At 34.5% G+C, this 16,841-nt stretch overlaps 1 protein-coding gene across 1 annotated transcript; it reads right to left on the reverse strand.

The window, feature by feature from the left end:
- Positions 1–795: 795 nt before the first annotated feature.
- On the reverse strand, positions 796–9,813 carry LOC105921013 (polyunsaturated fatty acid lipoxygenase ALOX15B-like). The gene is made up of 14 exons (XM_036137048.1): positions 9,771–9,813; positions 9,409–9,568; positions 9,119–9,320; positions 7,914–8,118; positions 7,658–7,770; positions 7,116–7,282; positions 6,826–6,969; positions 6,006–6,209; positions 5,710–5,796; positions 5,454–5,623; positions 3,973–4,094; positions 1,793–1,893; positions 1,331–1,501; positions 796–988 (listed from the first exon to the last, which is right to left on the reverse strand). Exons 2-14 carry the CDS (start codon positions 9,547–9,549, stop codon positions 809–811), a joined length of 2,007 nt encoding a protein of 668 aa, XP_035992941.1. The 5' UTR covers positions 9,550–9,568; positions 9,771–9,813; the 3' UTR covers positions 796–808.
- Between the last annotated feature and the right edge of the window lie 7,028 nt (positions 9,814–16,841).

Raw genomic sequence — 16,841 nt, forward strand, 5'->3', positions numbered from 1 at the left:
TGAATTGAAAAAGCTTTCTGGATAGAACGTGAAACATCTTCAAACTTTGGAAAAAAGTCCAGTTGTTTTTTAACTTTTTTGGAATCACCATGATCTGGATGACTAAGAATCTTCACCAGCATGTTACAAAGCAACTTAGCTTATTATCAAAGTATTGAACAAATGTAAATTCACCACCCATAACAACATGTAATGATTAAACCTGGACACAATATGTATGGAAAATGACTGAATAAAGTGAACAGAAAAACACTTTTTTGTTAAATGCTAAATGTTATGCTGGGAACAATTGATATCTATTGTGTACCTTGATATTTTGTTTTCACTGTAAATCTAATCACTGGAAGAACACTCACAATAGCACAACCCCAAATATTAAACCCTTTAAAATATAAAGTAAATTCCAGCAACTTCCATATAGAAGACTGATGTTGAATCATTCAACATCTGTGGAGGAAGAAAATGTAACCAACATCAAATTATAACATATACAGGCCAGAAGTATCTATTAGTCGGTTGAAACCACAGAACAAAGATGTTTGTCATTAATGCGCAGACTGATCACAGAAGTTCTACGATATATAAAATGTTTACATAAATTTCTGATTGTTTTTTCCTCATTGTTTATTAATATTATAAAATATTAATACACATCCAAAGAAGTTTTCTTTTTTCCCACAATAAAGGATTATTCAAAATGAAAAGGTAGATTTCCTCCTTTAGTTATTTATATATGTAATTGTTTGTTTTTGTGAATTGGTAAATTGGTGAATTTGACCAATTTAAAGGAGGTCTCAACATCTGATTTTCAAATGGTCACACTGTTTTCCACCTTTTCTGGATCCAGGTATTCATATGGCAGATCGAGTTTGTTGTTTCTCTTCTTGATCTTTTTACTCAGCTTTTTCAGGTCATCTTGGAACTTCTTTATCAGCTCGCGGGGTTTCTCCTCAGTGAAGTGTTCCTCTGGGTAATCACCAAGTTTGACCTGATGAAATCAATCACTTTAAATATTTTCTACTGATCTGTGAATGTGTGTCAAGTAGAATTAATATGTAGAAATGCAAAAATGAGTGTATTTAAACATATCTAATGTGTGTTATGCTTTTAACTTGTTTAGTGTATAAACTTGTTTTACTAATTACATAATACCTTTTACTTGGAACAACCTGCTTTAGCATGATGAAAGGTTTATCTTAAAATATACTGAACACTACCCTCTGTATTTTACTGTTTTGTCTTAAGAGCCAAAAAAAGAAATAATGCAAAAAGCAGTGTATTTTACACAAAAGGAATATAATATGATTTAGACTGAGATTTTCCCACTTACAAAGTCACTGTACTCCCGAGTCAGCAAATACAACGTTGCATTGGCTTTATATGTTGTGGATTTGTCTGGTAGTGCGGCGATTAATGTGTCCTCAGTTGCTTTCCCCTTTTCTGTTGGTGGGGGACATTTCATGGTGGTTGGCAGGTTGGGCATCCAGCCACCAAAGTCATACTGGGGTGAACAAAAATGTCATCAACAAGTTTCAATGAAGGCTGCAAATAATGAATCTAACAGTTTGACATGTTGGCTCGTGTTCTGGTTTGGACTCAGAATATATATATATATATATATATATATATATATATATATATATATATATATATATACTTCAGTTTGGTTTTTATTTGTTATATAATGCAACAATCAAGACTAAAACCATATCCAAATCTTTACAAAGCAGTGCAAGAATTGAACAAGAATTGCTGAGTATATTGTGTCTGTAAAAGAAGTTCAAAAGTTCACCTGTCCAGAGTTCACAGCAGAATGCTGGACCGAGCCAGTGAAGATCACCATAGTGACGAACTTGACCAACTCAGACACAGTGTTGAATCTCTGTGGGATTCCTAATAATTAAAGAAAATTATTCAAAATGTATGACATTTGCTACTGTATAACAGATTGTGTGCCTTCTCTACATATAGGTCATGTAAAAAGTCGATACTATCATCAGTCAGTTTGGTCCTTTAAGAATATTTGAATGATTATTTTTCCAGGGTGGCATTAAACTTGAATACTTTTTTTAACCACTTTCAAAACACATATTTTTTAGCCAAAAAAAATTTAAAGAGTGGAATTAATTTAGTACGCTTAAAGCAGTTTTAATTGTCTTGCTACTGAAATTTGCTATGCAAATAAACTTTTGTTGTAAATTTATGTGAGCTTATTGTGTCCAAATCCCATCTATCTGACCCAAACTGTTACTGTCAATAGAAAAGAACAATCCACTGAAATTATTACAGACAGCAAAGGAGCCCCTACTCTAAAACCAACACTTTAAAGCACAACAGCGCTTTTCAGTGACCCACATGCACAAAACAAAGGCCTACAGGAAAAATGTCTTATGGTCAGACAATACAAATACTGAGCTATCTGGTCATGATGACACAAAGTGTTTGGAAGAGTCAGGTTGAGGCTTTCAAAGCGGAAGGCAGAGCCAAGTATGGTGGGGTAGAAATATTCTACAAAGCTTTTATTTTTTTACCAGAGTAATTATAGCATTGTACACAGAGGGTGCAATGCAAAAAAAGACTAGCATGATATTCTGTAACTTTAACTCTGATCAATAGATTACACAGGTGGATGTTCCAGCAGAACAATGATCCAAAACTCTTTTAGAATTGATAAAGTAGGCCAAAGTTAAGCTTCAGACTAGTTGCTGGCAATGAACCTTACATCTTAGATATGGTTTTTAGGGAGACGGTTTACAAGCCACCTTGATAGAATACATTTTAAAGTTTCAAAATTTTGCTTATATTTGAAGATTTATATAATGATATAGGCTCACTTTGATGCAGGTGATGTGATGTGTTATTGACTTCAACATTTAATCTGAAGTATAGTACGAAGTGACAAGCAGAAAACAAGATTAACCCAGGAAAGAGATGAAGTAACGTTTTATCTCTATGAAGGAGATTGAAGCCTGCCATGCAGGTTCAATTCCTCATTATCCTGGAAACTAATCACTTCCACAGAATTCCACCTTGCATCTCTATGACCAATCCCTGTAATACTGTCACATGTTATCTGTTGTATAAACCATGCATGTTTGTAGAAACGGTCTTTAGAAGGAAGGTCCCGTTTCTACAAATTAAATATTGCCTTAAATCCTTTTTATACTAAAGTGGGTTTGTTTCTCTTTCAGATCAATGTCCATACAGTTTTTCTCAACTCAACTTGGTGATTTCAACATTATCTTAAGACAGATGCTCTATTACTTTATTATAATAATCCAATGTGATCTGGAATAGTTGTGTGAACTGAGTAATAGCCAACATGATCAGGAAATAGATATTTTCAGAGTGTTTTTTTTTTATCCAAAAGCGGAGCGGAGTCATCTTTTTTCTTTTTTGTGCTGACTGATCTCTGGATGAGAACTCAAAAGAAGTTAAGTAGAGAACTTATTACCCTTTAACATCGTCAATACACCAAATGTGCCTATCTTAGAAAATAGCACATTAATTATGAACAGAAAACTATGTAAAATAAAATGCCGACAATGCACTGGAAATGCCTAACTGCCCTATCAAAGACCTCTTTTACTTAGAGGGAAAAGCCAGCAGGCTATGATAAGGCCTTGATTACATCTAGAAATTAGAATTGAACTGATTTTGCTGAGTAAGTATATTTTAAAAGCTGATTGGAAACTTGAGCTGTTTCTGCTCTAAACCTTTTCTTTGCTTTGCCACTGCATGTCAGACCTACACCTTTACTTGTTAAATTTAAATCAAAGTCAAACACTAACTTCTACTTTCTAATCTTTAAACTAGAATGAGATGTTTAGTGTGAGTAAATGTGAAGGCCCTGATCTACATTCACTATTAATTTCTTCAAAGAACAAACATGGCAGACAGCCCTAAAAATTATACCTTACCCTTGTATATTCTGTTTCAAGTAGCACCTGGGTTTACAGAATGAAAGCCTACCTGATTTTTCCTGGCCCATGAATCCACGGTGATTAATTTCCCTTATCCACTCTTGCACTTCAGCATCTCGTTTAACATCATTGTCATTCTTGTAGTAGTGCTTCAGGATTCCTTCGACAAAGCTTTTGTAGATGAAGGATAGCATTAATTAAAATAGATTTGTTACATTAAAGACTTAACCAACAGTTAAATGAAAAAATAGGACACCAAACATTTTCAAAATAGTGTAAAATTGAGTTAATATAAATGAACATAAAAAACGAATGAAAAGATCTTACATCGCACATTTTTTGTAAAGTGTAATAGAAAAATTTTTTCTGGTCTTTAATACCTTCAAATTGAATTCCATAAAGATTTTTCATTTTAAATAATTTGTGGTATTATCAATCTTTGCAGTCAATATTCAGTTCGTATCGCATTAGTTTTGAGATACACAGAACCTGTGGTCTGTATTTTAGGTATTTCCATGTATTTAGATTCTGACTTGAGTTTTTTGGAGTTCCTGTTTTTCTCAGTAGATCTTAATTTTATTTCCCAACCTATTTTTCCTTTAGATTTGTCTTCTTTCTGCTTCTTGTTATTTATGTTTCTTAGATTCTTCATCACCTTTTGTTGTTTTTTTAATTTATTTTGATGTTGGATTGAGTTATATTTCAAGTTTATACATCTTTACACATGTTATTTACTAATTTTTGTTTTCCTTTTTCTGTACATCTTAAGCCAGGCCTGCTCAAAGGTTATTTCACCATTGTAACACATGGTGACAATGAGGTCTTCTTGATTCTTTACTGTTTATGTGCAAATTTTGCTCAACACAGCTCTCTAATTTCCTTTGTCTAACTTCAGGTTCTTAACTTTTCTCACAATTTATGAATCAACTGCTCCTTATTCAGCAATTCCATCCTCAGCCCAGATATTTCTCAATTTGTCAGATCTTTCTGTTAAGCTCCTGTTTGCCCTGGAGTTTGTTCCTAGTGTTTAATCTGAGATTTGTTGTTTTTAGTTACCAGCTCTTCTTACTTCAGAGCAATGTTAGAGACTGATAGATGACTGCGACAAACATCTCTCAGTCATTCTAGTTCAAGAGAATAATGCTAGTTACTAAGTGATATAATGTGTCAGATGTTTCCATAGAATAAACATTTATCTTACGATATTTTGCTAAATGAATAAAACCAGGTTGGATTTTTGCCATTTACCTATCAAGTAACAATCAAAAATCAATGAAAACATCTCCTAATTAAGAACTGAATATTTATTCAGGTATCTTGATGTTTCTATTTGACTATCTGTTAATTATTAGAACTAGTAAAAAAAAAATAACTACCAAATGTCTTTGATTTTAGTGTTTTGTCACAAAAGACTTTAAGTAATTCCAAAAAAAATTTTTTTTTGTAGTTATTGGATGACAAGAGATCTTTCACACCATTGATTATCCAAATTTAAAAAGATAATTCCTGAAAGGGATAAATCAATTGTACCTGTGTAAAATGTCCCACAGTCTGCATCCATCATCTCTGTAGTAAAAGTTTGGAATGTTCTCCATCCCACGCTCTTTAATGTCATCATGTATACAGAGGGATTTGTATGTCAGTGATGACAGGGATCTCTTCAGGATTTGGAGCGTACCCTTTTCACCTGAAGCTGAAATCTATTGAAAAGTCAATTCAAAGTTAAAATGAGATTTTTTTTAGAAATAGCATATATGTTGTTTCTGACCAAACAATGTTTTCTCACCTGTGTGAAGGCACCAGTCGAATTAATTAAGTTATTTCGAGCCAAGACATTAACACCCAGAGTGTAGTGAGTGTGGGCTATAAGAAGCTGAAGACAGAGACAATTCTTTTAGAAATATACATGACTGAATCAACAAGTTTGTTTTGTTGCTCAGTATTTGGTTTCTGCTGCTAAACATTCACTGCTCCAAAATCAGGAAACGTATGTATGAAGTTAGAAATTTAATAAAGAAACAATGTAAACTATCTGCTAATGTAACAAAAGGCTAAACTTTATGGCTGTCCAGCTTCAGTTACCTTGTACAGAGGATGCACCATCGGCAAGTTGCGCAGCAGGGACACTGCAAAGACCTCAGCCAGCAGGTGAGTGCGCAGCAGATGAAAGTTGAGCTGATGCAAATGAAATTCTGCACTTCTCACAAAGATTTTTGCCAACAACCAGTCATACTGAGAGTCATTAGGGAGAAAGATCGGGTTGTCTGCTGCTGGCTTCTGCTTCAGCTACAAAAGAATAGTGGGAGTGTTATTTTCTGCATTTTCTAGCGATTCATGAGTTATGAAAAAAAGATTAGGTGTTTTAAAAGATACTTTTATGTTTGCCCTTTTCTTAAATATGTTGTCCATTTACCTGTTTTGGTTTTAAATCAGTGCTGACATTTATTTAATTTAGCTGATTAGCAGAAAGACTTGCTCCTGATAAACAGCAAGTTTAAAGTTGAACTGAGTATAACCCTTCTTCAGTCCACTTTGAGTACTTGTCTTCCTTTTAGTATCAGTTAAGGATAAAAGAATGACACAATACTTTTTTCACAGCACAGACATTACAATTGAACCCTTTAAGATGGCTGACTCAACTAATGTTATGTAACTTTTGGGTTTTCTACTAATTTCTCTGCACATAGCACACAGCCTGTTCTTCAGATGAATACGCTGAAACACATTTCTAGGAACATTGACAACTTAAATGTTTTCCACAGGTTAATTACTTTTCTCAATGGCACTCTTCTTATTGTTAGCAATAAGTCTATCTACTACATTAACACTTGTGATCACTTTGTAGTTGTTTTTGTACTAGTCCTTAACCTCACTTAGGTGCAATTGACTTGATAGATCTCACCTGAATAGCAATAGGCACCAGCGTATCCTCAGGTGTTTTATAGAGCAGGACGAGTGGAGCTGCCAGGTATTGCTTTTTTTTATTGATTTCTTCTGTTTGTACTCCATCCAAAAGCTTGTAGTCACACAGAAATATGTTGCCTTTCTGTATAAATTTAGAGCAAAAAGAACAAGGTATTTTTCTCAGATACAAGGGGTGTGAACTTTTATTTAGCAAAACCTGGCATGCATTGTCACACTGATTCAAAGAAACATTCCGTTCATGGATTTCTTTTGTAGTTAAGCAATCACCTTTATTTCGTCGTCCAAGTTGCCATTGCAATAATGGGAGATCATGTCGTCAGTGACATGAAAGTTGTCAGGCAGGGCCTTGATGCATTTGATCAACATTGGATTGAGACCATTTAGAAACTGATAGCCAAAAAATTCATCCTTCCTCCAGTTCTCTTTGACTTTGTCTGTAACAAAAGAAATATCAGTGTGAAAAACAAAACCCTGCTCTGCCACTATTACAGCATTAAGACTTTGACTTTGTGTGCTCTTGTACTTGCAGCTGAGCGAGAAATTTTTTTGGTCATTTTACTTGTAAAGTGAAGACTTTAATGTAAAGTGTGGACTGAAAAAAGGGGTTAGGGTCAGGTTTAGGCCATTGGAAGGCTTGAAAATGAATGGAAGTCTATGGAAATCAGGGAACAGTCCTCACTTTGTACAAACATGGATGTGTGTGTGTGTGTGTGTGTGTGTGTGGGGGGGGGGGGGGGGGGGTTGGTGGGCATTATTTTGCCATTATATATAAATTACTGTAATTTAATCCCCAGCATAACAGTACATACCCAGGATTTTATAACTGCTGTAGTCCACCAGTTTATTGAGTTGATCAAAATTAGTCCATTGATCAGCATTAAACATCCGTGAAAATTTGGTCCACCCATCGGCCCAAACTTTTCTATAAAATAATAGGAAACACCATTAACACAATTAAAGCATTATAATAGGCAACTATGTACAATATGTTTACCCATTGCATACATAGAACTATAGAACTATAAATATTTGTTAAAATCTGACATTTACAATATAGGGACTCACCCTAATGCTGCTTTTAGCTTGAACATCATGCTCTTGCTTAAGATGAATTGGGCGTCTAAAGGCAACTGAGATTCGGATTTTGCTTCAACATGTTCAGGTATTCCTTTTTCGGATTCCTTCCAGCTGTATGCTTTTTGTCGTTTCTGCAGTTCTTCAGACCGTATCTCCTGGCTTCGAGGAGGGCAGTCCTCTAAGTCTTTTAAAGCTGAAGTGAACATATAAAAAACAACAATAAAGATAAAAGATATAGATTCATACCCTGAGTTCAGAAAAAAATATATTGTATGTTTTACATAAACAGAGCTACATATTTTAGGTGCTTGAATTCCCATGGCTACTTTTAATTGATTATTATTCAATTATACCTGTCAAACTTACTGGATTCCCTGGCTCAAAATCAACATTTGGATTTATTCTGACAAAAAGCAGGAAATCTATTATTATATCAGTCATAATAAATATTGCCATAACATTTTTTGGTATCATATTTGCTTATCTCAATTGTGGTTTTTGCAGGGTGCACAAGTTTGAATTTGTTGTAGATTCTCTTTAATCCCAAAAGGATCAAAATCATTAGCAGAGTGTCAAAATTTCCAAACATTTGTAAATAATTTGTCGTCAAGGTACAAGAATGTCTCAACTTGTCAAATACCAGATGTATGAACTTTTAGTGATTTTGATTTACTGCAACAATTAGTTTCTCATGTCAGGCACGAAACCATCCCCAAAAAAAAAAAACAATAAAGACCTAAGGACAGCTGCAGATTTACACAAGTTTGGAGATTTTCGAACCACTAATCCAATAGTATTGAATGAAGAACAAAGTCTACCTCCAAATTCTTCAACTTATGATTGATGTGAAACAATTTGGTTGAAATGTGAAGGACAATGATACTAAAGACATGAACTAAAAATCTCCCATGTTGATTTGCCATGTGGCATCTTTAAACAATTTTTAGATAAATAAAGAACAAATGCCATAATTCAGTGGAGCTTCTCCAAAAGACTTGTAATGTAAAGTGATCAATAGCAACATCTCTTTGTTTAACTCTTACTTTGTCTGCACGTGATGAGCAGAGATTTATTTAATTTTTTTATTTTTTGACAAATTTTATGCGATAATGTGTGCCCCTTAGAGTATAATCACTGGACATATCTGGTCTATGCATAGCAGGAAGATGTCAGATGAGCAAACTTGCACAAACCTTGACCCTCGTTGAAGTAGTGTATCTGATCATCAGTTATCCAGGTGCACATTGGGAAGATGTAGAGTTTTCCATCGGGAGCTTTGACTTCTATTTTTTTGGGAAACCAGCTGTCTTGATAATAAACTAAAGGCTTCTTGTGTATCTTGATTAGCAACAGTTTTCCAATGGAGTTTTTTGAGGTTATGGTATATTGAGACCCCTAAGACAAAGACAAGTGATATGATGATAAAGAAGACATCATTTACAAATTATTTGTGCATCAAGATAAAAGTTAATAAAAGGTATACCATTCCTAAGTAGTATTTAATTCCTGGGAGCCAATTTGTTCCGCTGGTTCCTTCTTTTCCTATCAACTCGATGTAGATATTGTTCAACGTGCCGGACATCAATTCTTCGGAATAGTACACAGTTACCTCATAGGTTTCCATTTTCACTCTGTCAGCACTTCTGATGGCAGAAAGAAAGGACATTATCAACTTTTAGACTGGTTATCAATAGACAAAGCTGCATATCAAAACCATTTAGCTGCATTTTCTTCATGGTCAATAGAGAAACTTTGCATAACAGTTGAATTAAGCTGTTTTTGATCATAATATTTGATTCTGGTCTTATAGCCCATGAAAATGTTCTTAAAAGGCATGTATCTTACCCCTGCAAATAAGTCCAAGAGGTTCCTCTGTAGATGTGAAGTATTGCATCTATGCACCCATTCCCCTGATTTCCCTTTATATACACTCATGGTTCAGAATATTTCCGGTCTTGGAACAAATATAATTCCTGTGAACCTGTTATTTTACCTGAAATACAACTGTGGAGTTATGCAATAACAGCCTGGGGTAACATGCCTCCAGAACGAAGCCTTTCCATAGAAACAGCTCACATGTTACAATTTTAAATATTAGCTTTGTTGTTCCTAACAACGACCGGATAATATTAACTGGTGTGATGTGTAAAAAGACCTTAGCAAAAATATTACTATATTAAAAAGTATATGAATCTCTAATACATTCTTACAATGTTACAGACATTGTTAAAAAATTACTTGCAAATTAAGTGAAAAAGTTTTGTAAATGTGTCATTTACATTTTCTTCCCATCTATCTACTTTAGGACAACTGTGTGTTTGCTTTTCTTAGTGTTCTTCACTAAGGTTCTTCACTTAGGTGTTAAATATGATGTTGTGTCAGACAAACTGTGTTAGTATTCCCCCAGTAAATAACTTTTGTGTTTTGTGCTTAACTTGTATATATTGACTCTTCTGGAAATTACATGGATGTTTGGAAACGGTCCCCACTTCACATTATTTTTGCATTAACTTAATAATGTTCACATATTTATTGAAAGCTGACATTTTTGCCCTTTGAGTAATAGTATAATAAAATATCATTAAGATGTACAGTTCAAAAATGTTCAAGAAAGTAAAGTGTATTTATTGAGTGCCTTTCACAGACAAAGCACTCGCAAAATGCTGTACAGAAAACCAATAAAACACCAATGAAAATAAAATAATAAAAATTTATAAAAAGCCCAATAAAAATACTCATTCAATAAAATGCCTGTTTTAAAAAAAAGAGCATTTTATGTGCTTGTTAAAAGAGTCCACAGAGTCAACTGAATGCAACTGCAGAGGTAGACTGCTCCAAAGCCTTGATGCCACAGACTGAAAGGCTCGGCCCCCCTTTGTTTTTAATTTGGTACATGTAACAACTAACAGAACCCGAATTTCCAAACGAAGGAAACAAGCAGCGGTCTATTTTGTAAGAAGATTGCATTCACAATCTGGGGCCTGGTTGTTTAGTGCTTTATGTGTTAGTGTGAGAATTTTAAAGCAGATCCTGCACTCTATTAGTAGCCTTTGTAAAGAATATAAAAAGGGGGAGATATTTTTAAGGATACAACATCATTTAGTTTTCTCATTTTAAAGGTAATTTTTCCCCACATCAGGACACAACTACTAAAAACTAATTGACATTAAGGATGACAGCATCAATGGTACTAAAATATTATTTTACACAGTATACCTTCTCATATTCACATGTGACAAAAATGACTGCAAATGTAAATTTCACTACTTAATGTCAATATTTTTATGTTTTTAAAACTAAATTCACATACATCACAGCCCCCACCAAGTCAAATAAGTTCACGTCATAGTTCAGAAAATCATAATAATAGATGGGTGGCGTAGCCAAAAAATTTATTCAAATAACAGGGATAGAGTAGCCGGAACGTTTCCTCTAGAGTAGCGACATTTCACAATAATATTACTCAAGTAAAATTAAAAAGTACAGCACAGTAACACAACTGGTACTCCTAAAAGTTATTTTTTTTTTCAAAAGTTATTTACCTAAATGTAAATGAGTAAAGGTAAAGTTACAACCCACTTCTAGAGATAAGTTACATAAATATTCAGTAATTGTACATGGATTGTCTTAATAGTGAAATGATGCAACGCATACAGGTGTTACCTACTGCAACTCTAACAGTAACAAAAAAATTATATTCTGGAGACATTTTGCTGTGACTATGTCCAGGCATTTTTTCTACTAAAATCTCAAATATGATTTAAAATTACGAGCGGTGCGATTGGGTCTGGAGAGACCATAGGTGGACAGAATTTGTTGAAAGAGACTTCAATGGAAAGAACAGAAGATGGCAGCCATTTTGGGTTATTAGTGTACAAACGTTTATTTTAAAAATAAACAGTCACATTCTGATGTCAAAATAAAACATTTTGTGGGCAGGCAACTTTGGTACCCACTCTTTTCTGTAGTGAAATATAAGGTTTTATCTCAGGTTTTATCTCTTGTGAAACATTTTAAGACATAGGGGAGGGACTGGGTGGGGATTTGCAAAACTGTTTCGTTAGAAATTTAGGATTCCTCAGAATGTTTTCAGCATAACTGTCGGCTCAGTTCTCTTGTTCATGTCTGAGCAGGTGTTGTCGTGAATACGATGTACCACAGAACTAGAGCTGGAAGCCATGCAGTCATCCTCACTAGTGTCCCTCAACTACTTCAAGGAAAGTCTAGCCTCTTAGACCTTCTAGAACTGGATGACTTCTGTCTTAAGCTTAACAAGACAAAAAAAGTTTCATTTTAAAAACAAAACTCAGGATAATTTGTTTCAAAACCAAGAAGGAGAAGCTGGCCTTTGATTCTCAGAATTGAAGATGGTACTTTTTCTGTTCCAGGTTTTCTTCTCATACTCCTCTCATTGGTGAGCCATGTCAGTAAAATGCTACCACCACAGATCTGTCCAGCTTTAGGTTGTTGTTGATCTATAAGGTACTGAATTATCTTTGGCCTAAATACCATAGGTCTCAGAGCTGAATGGTATGAGACTCCTCAGGCCTTTAGGGACATTTTTACTGTATGTCACCAGGATCAGAACTACTCCTCAGCTCTGCAGAAACGTGGCTCCTTTAAATCAGGTCAGAAAACATTTCTGTTTGGTTCAGTTTTTTAGTTTTTTATTTCTTTTTTTATTAGAGAAATAATTATTCTAAATAATTTAAACTTCTAAATAATTCCTTAACTAAAGGTTTTAAATGTAACAATTAATGCAATCTCCATATTCAGCTTGTTATTGTGATCATGCTTTTCTTGTATTTAAAATGTTTTGTCCTGTCTTTTGTCCTCTTTCCACAGAACAGTTTTCAAAAGAATTATGGATGTGACAGTTGGATCGTCCCCACCTGTATTGTGCAATATAGATAGTGCTTTGTGATGCAAGATGAGAAAAAAATGTCTACGTTATTTAAGTGTACACCATGTCACAACTTGTCTATAGATTATGACAAGGAGTGAGAAATGACACACAGGGTTATTTACAAATATTTACCACAGAATATTACCATCAGAAGAAAACATAAAAATATGCTGCATGTAGCTGTAGATTAGTAGCTATAGAATATTGTATAACAATATTCTATATTAGCAACATTTCACTTCCTCCAGAGTGAAATGCTCTGGAGGAAGTGGGGTGGAGTCTGTAAACCACTTTGTGTCTTTTTCTAATCTTCTAAAACTTTGACAACTAAAATAGTTTCTTATTTAACCTGTGTTATCCTGTCTAATTAGTGGGTTGAAGTGTGGTCTGTGATTCACGTACACTGAACTGTTTATATATACATACTTGGCCCACTCTTAGCAGAATTGTTTTAATTATTCAATAGACTAGGCCAGTCCAGATCTTTAATTTTTGTTTATTTAGCCATTTAGTGTTGGATTTGCTCTAACATCTTCCCGGTGAATAACCCAATTTCTCTGAACGTCACGCCCTGATCACAGGGATTATTTTGGGATTATACCGGCACTTTGTTTAAAACAAGCCTGTTCCTTATTTGGTGAAGTTATTTGCGGTGGGTAGAGTAGCCAGATACTTTACTCAAGAGAAGCAACACTTCACAATAACATTACTCAAGTAAAGGTAAAAAGTACAGCGCAGTTAAACTACTCCTAAAAGTTTTTTTGTTTTTTTTTTTCAAAACATTACTCACAAAAATGTAACTGAGTAAATAGTTACGCTGATATTGAACCATTCGGAGCACATTTGAAATCCTGGTCTCTCTGCAAATGTAACACTATAATGTTTCACCTGAGCAGTCAAACATATTGTAACTCAAATTATGCTATAGTTACAAGTCTTATTTACTACAAGTTAAAATTATATAACAATAACACAAAAATAGTATTCTGATTAGGTTTTTCTGTGAGTATGTCCAGGCATTTTCTCTACCAATATCTCAAATATTATTTAAAATTACAACTAGTGTGATATGGTCTGGAGAGGCCATGGGTGGACAGAATTTGTCGATTCTCAGAACTGAAGACGGTCATTTTTGTGTTTCATGTTTTCTTCTCATGCTACTTTAATCCATATTGTTGTAACTTTTACTAACTATGTTAGTAAAATACTGCTGCCAAAGACGTATCCAGCGCTAGGCTGTTGATCTATGACAGGATTCCCAACATTTCTTAAACCGAGAATGACTTTAAACTGATGATATTGGTATTCATGTGTTTTTTTTTCTATTGATCTCAACATTAATTTTCAGATGATCACATTTTATAGGAAAAACACCCATTTTAAGTGGCCACTAACAAACCCTTTTAACAGATGATAAACTATGTAATGTTTAGGAAAAAATCAGTCAAAAGTTTTTACTCACCGTTGTCATTCAATGGCTCCTCCTTATTCTTATGGCTTTCTAAATTGTATATACATAGTGCAGACATCAAAACAACAACTCAAAAGTATATACAATTATGTATCAAACACAAAATTGTTAAATAACTCGAAACATCTTGTATATTTTAGCTTTTTCTAAACCCCACCCCCTTTTTTTGGATGACTGCTTTGGTTTTACTCTTGGCCTTCTCTCACTGAGGTTCATAAGGTTAGTCACCTGAAATGGTTTTCCAGTCTTGAGGGAGATCCCAGAGGTAACAAAAATAAAGACAAACCATTGAATGAGAAGGTGAGTCCATACATTTGACTGGTAGCCTGCTTTCATATATTTATTTGATCACATTTTAAACCAATGACCAAATCTGCTGCATTTTTAACAAAATTCAGTTACATTTCAAGAAACACACTTTTGAACTGAGTACATTTTTTATTCAGCTTTTCCACAGCAATGCCAAGGTGTCAATCACAAGGTCTAGAATGTCTGTTTTTCTTAATAAAAAGACTGACATTGCATCGTGTTCACCAGTGTATTGTATTATGGTATGTAATTTTAAATTACAACTCTGAGCCTTGTAGATGTGTATCAGTGACACATGTTCTGGTTCTTGTTTAAGTTTATGTCAGAAAACACTGGCTCACAGAAATAAGTTGAACCAAACAGGCTGGCAACTTTCTTTGCTGCTGTGCATACAACACTATACTTGTCAGTGTACTTGGTCTGTGTCAACAAAGCACTAAACGTTTGCTGCAGCCTTGTATGCTTTGAGGTGAAGGTGATGCAATATTATAATTTCATCTTCCTCCTGTCCAGTACCCAAGTTGAACATTGCAATTAGTTGCTCCGCAATCCCTGCTATGTCTATGGTCACCAAAGGATTTAAAAATTAATAAGGCACATGGCTCAAGCTGACACCTATTCTCAAACTCTTATCCAAGTCTGTTTATGACTGAACATACCTTTCTGCAACTTTGTGCAGTCAGTGCAGAAAGACTGCTTCTGCATCTGAAACATTTTACAGAGGAAAAGTGCTGCACCTTTTCCTCTGTAAATGAACAGAGAAAATGAGGGTCCTTACCAGTTGAGAAATGCTTGAACTCTAGCCTTCAAATATCCAAAGTATTGCAGAAGTCATGATGTTATTTAAAGATCAAGAAAATCAAAAGCAAACGTTTGTAACAACTATGAACAAATGCTCAAGATATGTACAAATATTTGTCAAACCGTAACATTTGAAAAGGATGTTCTTTTGATGTGAAATATAATCATGCCCCTTAGGTGATGACAGTAATGTAACACTGTAACGGATAGTTCAGTGGAAACGTTTACACAGAAACACATCAGTGGATTTTGATGGATCAGTGCCAAATGTATTGCGCAGAAAAACAACTGAAGTGATATTTGTTTCACTAACAGCTTTGAGGGCATGTTCTGTTCCATATTGTTTTTCAAACAACATGAAGCAGCTGCAAACTTGTATTTTGCAATTAACTTCAAGTTACAGAGTGCATTTTTCTGAGTTTTGCAACTTATGTGAACAAATATAGTGTTGTATATTTTGTTTTCATAATTGTAAGCTAATTATGTTTCAACAATTTTAGACACATGTATACAGATTGAGTTATCACAAACTACGCTGATAAAATATTTAACTACAGTATTCACAGCTCTAGCAACTTTCTGCTTTATTATATCATTATTACCATGTGTTTAGTTATTAAACACCATTTGTTTCATACATGTGCAAATTAACCAACATGACTGTACCAGACGTTTTCATGTACCTTTAGTAGTGACTGTGACAATTGCACAATAAGTTAAAATTATTCAAATTTTCTGATGTTTCAGCTTCATGGCAGTTTGAGTATTTAAATATATTTTTATTACTTCAAGGCAAAGCCATTGAACAAGACAACTAAATGATTTTAGATCTTGAGATGTATGAGACCAAAACCAAAGGGCAAATGTAGCATGCTTTGATGCTTATTTTAGCTGTTTATGTAAACATATTCAGGATACAATTATATGATTAGTATGGGCTTAAAGTGCAGACCCTCAGCTGTAAGGAATTACAGCTCTTTAATACAAGGGACCAAAAGTAATTGGACAACTGACTCATAAAAGGCTGCACGGTCTCTGCCCTAGTTAACCTGTTATCAATTAAGCAGATAAAAGGTCTGCTGTTGATTCCAGGTGTGGCGTTTGCATTTGGAAGCTGTTGCTGTTGCTGTGAACACACAACCAGGGGTCCGTTCTTCGTACGTCGCTAACTCAGTTAGCTGGATTTCATTGTTGACGATTTGGCATGATCTTGGATCGTTTGGTTCTTCGAAAGACTTCCTGCACTTGTTGTCATAGCAACATGTGCGCCAGCTTAAACCTGCTCCAGAGCAGGCTTATTTCATGTAAACAAGATTAGATCACGGCTGTATAGGCGAAGGAGATAGGGAAGTCTGCCGTAGCCATGTCCATTTTTACGACAGCAACCTGTTGCGGAAGGTGCAAGAATAATTTGCAGAGTTTTTCGAAT

This window comes from Fundulus heteroclitus, chromosome 5 (assembly GCF_011125445.2).
Source record: "Fundulus heteroclitus isolate FHET01 chromosome 5, MU-UCD_Fhet_4.1, whole genome shotgun sequence".
Classification (NCBI taxonomy): Eukaryota; Metazoa; Chordata; class Actinopteri; order Cyprinodontiformes; family Fundulidae; genus Fundulus; species Fundulus heteroclitus.